The sequence below is a fragment of the Lycium barbarum genome, chromosome 12 (genome assembly GCF_019175385.1).
Source record: "Lycium barbarum isolate Lr01 chromosome 12, ASM1917538v2, whole genome shotgun sequence".
NCBI lineage: Eukaryota > Viridiplantae > Streptophyta > Magnoliopsida > Solanales > Solanaceae > Lycium > Lycium barbarum.
Window position 1 is genome coordinate 2,021,827 of NC_083348.1, and position 7,990 is coordinate 2,029,816.

The 7,990-nt window shown below is 37.0% G+C and overlaps 1 protein-coding gene across 1 annotated transcript; it reads left to right on the forward strand.

Moving 5' to 3' along the window:
- Nucleotides 1-5,838, forward strand: LOC132622323 (uncharacterized). The gene is made up of 6 exons (XM_060336913.1): nt 1-592; nt 1,717-1,815; nt 2,911-3,088; nt 3,776-3,873; nt 4,940-5,001; nt 5,096-5,838. The coding sequence occupies exons 1-6, from the start codon at nt 179-181 to the stop codon at nt 5,217-5,219; spliced, it is 975 nt and encodes a 324-aa protein (XP_060192896.1). The 5' UTR covers nt 1-178; the 3' UTR covers nt 5,220-5,838.
- The last annotated feature ends 2,152 nt before the right edge of the window (nt 5,839-7,990 follow it).

Here is a 7,990-nt window from a genome sequence, read left to right on the forward strand (position 1 = left end):
GGCAATCCAATTACACCAATTCCAATTACTTGGGTGGGTAGCTTTCCAGACAGACCCTTAATGTGTTTCCCCTCGAAAAGATAGCTGAGAGCATTGGATGTCCTGTTGGTGCTAAATGCTATAGCCTCCTAATCGTACACTAGTCTTTGTGGTTCCTGCCGGCAACAATCAGTGCTCCATGGCCGCATCTGGTTCTACACTTCACACTTTCTCTCAGCCCCGTCTATCAACCCTATTTCCTTCCACCAATAAAACTTTCAGTTGTTTTCCCCGTGGCAGTACAAGTTACAGAACCCACACCACTACTCCATTGAGAGCAGCAAAGAGTAGTGACAGTGGCGCAACTGATAAAAAGAAAGAAGATGAAGAGGAGGAGGTTGAAGAGGAGCTGCCATGGATACAAGAGAAAGCCTTGGACCTCGTTGAATTCACAGGTTCCGTTACTCAGGCAATTCCTGGTCCCAGGGTTGGCCGTAGCTCCTTACCATGGATTCTTGCCGTGCCTTTGACTTACTTTGGCATCACTTTTGTCATTGCCTTTGTTAAAACCGTCCGCAAGTTCAATTCTCCTCGGGAGAAGCGTCGAAAATTGGTCAGTCTTACAATCATTAGTTCAGTTCTACTTGGATGTGTCTATGTTTTTTGGTAGGGTGGATTAGAGAAAATAATACATGTATTAGCTTTGGTATTATTAATCCCTTGTTTGTTAGTGTTATACATTTTATTAAGTACTATTCTTATTGGGGCCCTCTATACCAAAAGCAAGAGAAACCCCATCCCTCTCTTTCCTTTTTTCGCCCCCATGCCCCCACACGGGGAACATGGGGATGTAAAAAAGGGGGTCCTATCAACTTGTTCCGACCCAGGATAATAAGCTCATGAGTTTGGTCTTACTTCACCGTCGACCCGCTTCAAGCTATCATGATAATTCACCAATCTTGGGGTAAACAATCTCTATTGCTTATGTTTACTTTTTTCACCATTTGATTCTTGTACATAGGAAATGAGATTCAACCTTTTTACTGCAAATTTAGAAGCCGTTTTCTTTCACTCATAAAACAAACTATGGTATTAACAATACATGGATAAACATGGTTAAAGACATAACTGCCGTTAATACATCAAACCAAATAGTGGACAAGAAATAATCCCGGCATTTCTAATACACCCTATTCAGTACTATTCTTATACGCTCTATCAAACGACAATACCTTGTTAAGATACATAGACGTGCATTTCCAGTATTTTCCCTTCACAATTTAAATTGAACTCTCGCTGTCTTCTCCATACTCTAAGTTTTAGCTGGTTAGTTTTTGGAAAATTTGTACCCTTATCTATCAATTAAAAAATGGACATTTATGGTTGATGAGTCTCCTTGGAAGAAAAATGTTGATTATAATAGAAAGGACTAAACCGGAAGGTATTGTAAGGAATAGACTCATATTGAAGTGCATAGCTTTGTTGATGATACATCTATTCTTCGTATTTTCTCAAAGTGTATTAAACCTCTTAAATATAGTATTGCAAATATGAAGTTTCTTATTAGCAGTTTACCTGGTGTGGAGATATTTTGAGTACATGGTTTAAGTATGTAATGTGTCAACATGAACAACTTCTCTTATTACTAAAAAAAATATTATAAAAACATGGTCATTTCGTAGAAGGGGAAGTATTGTGCTTTTCTTGATGAGCAGTCTGATGAGTACAAAATTTTAGGTCAATAAAAATGCTGTGCTGTGCAAGTCAATCGACGAATTATTTGAGAAAGGAAAAGACAATGTTGAGCCTGCAACTTTGAAGGAACTGGCACAAAAGGTATGATATTTTGTCCGTAATGCTATCTTTAGGTTAATTTGACATGTCATCAAGCAAATACTCCTTCTCCATGGTACAACATTTAGCTTTCCCCGGCGTTAGCTGCAGGCTTTTAAAATCTTGTTTCGTCCTTGTATGTTCTGGATTCAGAGTTATATCTTATCTACCGTGAAATAGAGATACTGCCTGGATTGGTTTAGAACAATATTTTGGTTTAAGCATAAAAATATTACATTTTAACTAATGTATCATTGTTGATTAGATGTTTCTAGGTCATAATTACTAATCAAAATAAATAAGTAAATAAGTGCTTTTTGGTCATAAACTTATTTTGTAGCTAGTCTGCCGACTATTACTTGTAATTCTCTCCTCTACATGATCATGGCATTGCGAATTTTCCTGTATATGTTTCCCCTTCTCCTTCTTTCCTCCTTTGCCAAAATGGGTTAAATATTCTTCGTGTAGATACATGCCTTACCATGAAGTAATTAGGAGAGCTTTTGTAGAATCTGACCAACTAGTTTGCAGTTTTGACAATCTTCTGTTAGTATGTTAATATCAGCAGAATTTGATGAGGTCATAAATTTCTTGGACTTGAAGCTTAATGGTTCTGGAAATTTCTGTGTGCAACGTTATTGAGCAGGATGATATAGTAGATTCACTCCCTTTTACCTTTTCCTTTTGCTACCACTAGTGGTTGTGATAAACTCTTTCCTGGGTGCAATGCCTCTGTAACTTTGTTTCAATATCTTCAGTGATATTCCTTCCCTTTTAAAGTGATTGCCACTTCTTTTGCCTACAACTTCTGGCATCTTCTCAAGGTACTTTGTCTTTACTGGTAGTATTGAATTTTTGAATTAGAGATTCGTCTTTACTGGTGGCAAGGCACTTGATCTTTGTTTCGGGTATTAGATATTTGAATTATAGGCATCTGCCTTTAGAGGTGATGAAGATAGGCTGCTGTTTCATATCCTTTTCTAATGCCCAATTCTTTTCTTTTTCTTTTAATATATCTAATCTAAAATATGTCATCTGCCTGTTATTGATGTTATTGATCATTATAGAGTCTTGAATCAGACCTTGTAACTTTTGCAGGCAGGTTTTGATATGGAGGAGATTTTCCGAAAATATATTCGGTACTCCTTGAATGAGAAGCCATTTAGCCCGGATTTAATAGCAAATTTGATTCATTTGAGGAAAGCATCCTTGCTGACTGATTCTGAAGTTGCTGGAATACTGAATGAAATTTCACGTCGAATTGTTCAAGACAAAGGTATTGGTTTTACTGGATTTCTTGTGAGCTCTTCTCTCTCTCTCTCTCTCTCTATCTATCTATCTCTCTCCCCTTTTGAATGATCTTTTGTATGGTCTTCTAGTTTAGAAGATACGGTCTGATCCACACTTGTCAAAAGAAAAGGTCTGGCTACACACACACATGCGCACACGCCAAAGAGGAAAAAGTAGCAAAAATACTCTGCCTCATTGACCTAAAAGAACTCATGTTTTCATATAGCCAATGAAGTTACTTGTGGCTTATGGTTGGACTTCTTGATTGAGAACCTACATTTCCAATGATCTATTGTTCTTTCCATTGGTCAGATCTATTATTTTCTTTGTCTGCAACAGGATTCGAGCCCGTGAAGTGCACCTAACCCACACATCACGTGATGTGCTCTTACCACTCAACAACTACTATTTTAAGGACCTAAGGCCAAAAAAGATTTTCATTGCAATGTGAATGTTCATTTAAGGGTTGGTTTAAAATCTGTGGAACAAGCAACTCAATATTGACAGCTGTTAGTTATATCACCATTCAGTCGAAAGGACTTTGTATCATGGTCTTGAGTTGTTTTCTTCATAGATTATTTCCATCGTATATAAGTGCTTATAGTGTACATAATCTGCTAAATTGTATTTCTGCAACAGTTTATTTGCTGTAAACAAGTCTCTCAACTTTCAGGTCCAGTTGTTATGGATATCTCAGGCTATTCTGAGAAGGGTTTGAAGAGAAAACTTGCTGTGCAAGCTCTTTTTGGGAAGATTTATTATCTCTCTGAGGTAAGGGGCCTCATCAAATGATGACCTTATCCTACTTTTTAACATATTCTGCATCAGAATTATTATGTGATATCTAGATCCCTTCATCATGGAATAACAGTGCTTAGTAATTCCTTTTTCTTTACTATATTGACTTTGAAGAGTATCTTCTCCTCATCTCTCATATTAAATACCATCCTTTCAAATCGGTCATTGTATATTTTTCTTTACCATATTGACTACGAAAAGTATCTCCCCCAGTTGGCTTATTAAATGCGTTCCTTTCCAATGTTTGCCTTTGTCTTTACTAAATGATATACCTTCCTAATGAGATGTAGACAAATTAGTTACTTTGGATACAATAGCATTTACATCTCAACTTGCTCGCTCAGTTTTGTGTCATTTAAAGTTCAATATTTCTATGTTAATGTTTAACTAGGATGTGTGAAATGCAACCGGACTGGGACAAAGATAAAATGAAACTTGTTAGCAATCATAGTCAGGTCCAATTCAAGGTAGATCATCGCTTACCTGGATATAAAAGTACTCCCTATGTCCAAAATAAAGAGTCCTAATTCCCTTTTGGTTTGCCACCAAATGGTTTTCACTTTTCCCCTTATAAAAGAGAAGTTTTCTATATAACTCGGAAGTTACCTGAGATGCATTTCTACTCTACAATATACCACTTTTACTCTATTGTATCATCTGAAATCCAAAAATTAGTATATTTCCCACATTTTCCCCTGGAAATACTAAATAAGTCACTTTTTAGCTATTTTCTAGTATGAATCACGGGTCAAACTAGGATTCTTAAAATCAGACAGGGATTCATCTGAACTGACTTTCCTGGTAACTTCTAGAATATTGAGTTGTCGCATCCAATTTTTGTAGTAGCTCTGCATTTTCCTGGGTTTTGATAGATTGTTATTCCTACTCTGCCCCATCTTGGTTAAAGATGTAAAATTTGGTTATACCACTGTAGATGAAACCACTCAAAGCTTTCTCATATGGTAGATCTTTTAGAATTTCACAGTGATGTGCTTTTGAATTTACCTCTATTGACTGTCTTGGTTCATTTGTGAAACAGCTTCCAGAATTCTGCTCAAGGGATAGCTCCTTAACTGTTAAGGAAATATTTGGAGTGGCCGAGTAAGTGACCTCTTCCAAGATTTTAGTCAATCATTGTGTGGGATAGTAGAATTCAGCTGATAGTCTTTGCTTTTCCTTGCCTAATATTTCTCAGTGAGGATGCTGAAAAGCTTAGGTTACATACTATCCCAGAAGTTGGAAACATGGATTCACTTGATAGGATGGTGAACGGGTCAGATTCAGAAGATTCGGGTGATGAATCGGCTAATGATTCCTGATTCACGTGCAATTCAGTGTAGGGCAGTTGTAAGTTGGGACATTGCAGAGAGTAATACCAAATATGACAAGAGAACTCTATATAACCTACAGACCACCCAAATTATCCCCAACAACGGAAAAAGAGAAGTCAGAACTTAAAACGCGGCAGCTATAACTAACCACCATGAGGCTTCTGAAATTTTGTCTAGAATTGCTTCAATGTTGTGCCCACAACACTTCTGATCCAAAATACTTGTGTTTGTTGCATGTGTGTTGTTTTGAGGTAGACGTATTTCAATAGTGTAAGTCTTGAAACAACAGAAATTATTACAAATTCCCCAGTGCTGGGAAACATGATTGGTAAGCTTAAGTGGTCAGGCTATGCTACAATTGTTCGACAGTTGGGCGCAGCAATCAGGATGATGACTGCAGTTTGCACTGATCTTCTGGTGATTTAATTGGAGATTACGAGACACTACGATTGATGCTTGAGTCAAGCTGACTAACTTTTTGGAGTTGGATCCAAAAAGATCCATTTTAGAAGTTACATGATAAATAAATAGTTCTTTAAATGTTCTTATCATAATAACAACAGAAGCACTTTTTGACATAGGGAGTAGTTTGAATTTTTTTTAATCATCTCCTGTTCGCAAACTTGATAAGTAGTATTCTATATATTTTCTCCTAGGCAGATGAAAGCAGAACCAGCATTTTTTCAGATTCAGCTCGTCTTTATAATGAGGCCTCTGACCTGAACCCTCCTCAACACCTCCCCCAAACAAGAAGACAAAATGACTTTGACATCAAAATATTTTAAGACAGTTTGTACGTAGCTATGGCAAAGCTTAGTTGAATGATATCTCAATGCTTCATCAAAATAATATTGTTTTACTATGTTATGGTTCTATTAAAAAATAACTTGGAAAGGAGGGAGACATGTTACTATCTTTATGAGAAACCACTTCGATCCGAGACCGGGACCTTTTATCACGACTTCTGCTCGTTGCATACCTTGATCCACTACTGTACGGATAGCGTTTGCTGCTCAACATCATAAAGCATTTAGAGATTTGAAAACATTTAAGAAACTTTAAACGCAAACATTTTCATTCCATATCATAAAGTATCTCAGTTTGCATCTTGGAGGTGTATCGGTTGTGGACATCATTCCAGGTTTATGCCAGGAACTTTTGCAAGCTCTCCTTCAATTTCCATGAATCATTGGAGCTGTTTGGATTTAGACCATCATGAACGCAGTTGTAGGCAGTATCATTCTTTCCCTTTGGAATTGCAAACAATAAAATTCACGTCGAGAAAATAATAATCAAGATAGGAAAATGTTGCAACAATCGTTGTATTTGATTTCAGAATATGAGTGTTACAATCTCTATGATTCCTCTAATTCACCTTTTCTATAGTAAATTCAAGGGCTTTTGAGCTTGATCTTGAATTCGATGGATTTGATGTGACTTGTACTTGAATTTAAGGGTTTTTGAGCTTGATCTTGAATCTGAGTCTTGATCTCTAGAAATTCTAGAGAAATACTTGAATGCTTGAATGCTTTTAGCTTTTAGAGAAATATGCAGCGTTTGATCCACGAGCTCTCCCTGACTTCTTGTTAGAATTTCTGTCCTTATTCTGAATTATGAGACCCCTATTTATAGTTGTGGGATGGAGGAGTTGTGATAATGACAGGCTGCTTTCGACCAATCAGAATTAAGCTGACATGCCGATATTTGATTGGTCGGAACATGTCATTTGTACACGTGGGGCATGTTCATTAGCTTTTGATTTGACTAGGCATGCTGCATCATTTTGACACGTGCCATGATCCTATTGGCTCCTTCGTTTGATTTGGCGTGTCACGTCATTTAACACGTGACACCAATTTGGACCTCTAGGAAGATGATATCTTGGGCTTAGCAAAGTGAGCTCATCATTTATAGCCTAATTAAATGGGCTAGTCCAATGCATTTGAACTCCTCTAATTAAATCCATATTTATTAGACCTAAATAATTAACCCAATTATATTAGCCCATAATATTTATTTGGACTAATATATTTTGAATTTACTATAATTCGAATTTCTTACGGATTTAAATTCAATAAAATTTCGTTATCTACAAATGCCCCTACTTCAAGGCTTATCGAGATGCGGATTGCGGATTAATCGAATTCGACGATTAGACTTGAAGTAACCGAAGAAGCTAAGTCAACCCCTTTTTCCTTGAACGGGGATTTAGAGTTTAAGCCTTGTGATCCTGCTAATTAATCCACGTGGAAGCTTAAAGTGATTTCATGGTTCAGTAAAACATATCCTTAGCAACATACTTGAATCAGCCAATGACTTTTCTTTTTGACACTTTAAAATTGCCAAACATTCAGACTCCTGACGAATTTAGGCTACCGCCATAAATTAGTTGAATATTTTGGGAGACAACTTCTGCTTGGAACGCCCCACATCGAAATTAAGCTCTTATCAGCCGCCTTTGATGTGTGTATAAGGTTGCATGCCTCTCTCGTTTGTTAGCTTTAACCCGAAGTCCGGCTTTGACAGGTATTTAAAAAAAAATAAAAAATTTAGCGTTGCTGTCGTCTTTTTTTCGTCTCCTTTTTTTTTAGGTCCAACACATAAAGTTCATGAGAAATCAGCTTAAGGTGCGAGAGAATAATATTACCTCCGACATCTTAAGACTGACATGTGTACATTTATGAAGGCTTAGGGTGCGAGAGAATAATATTGCCTCTGACACTCTGAGACTGACAAGTGAAGATCCTTTTGACGACGTA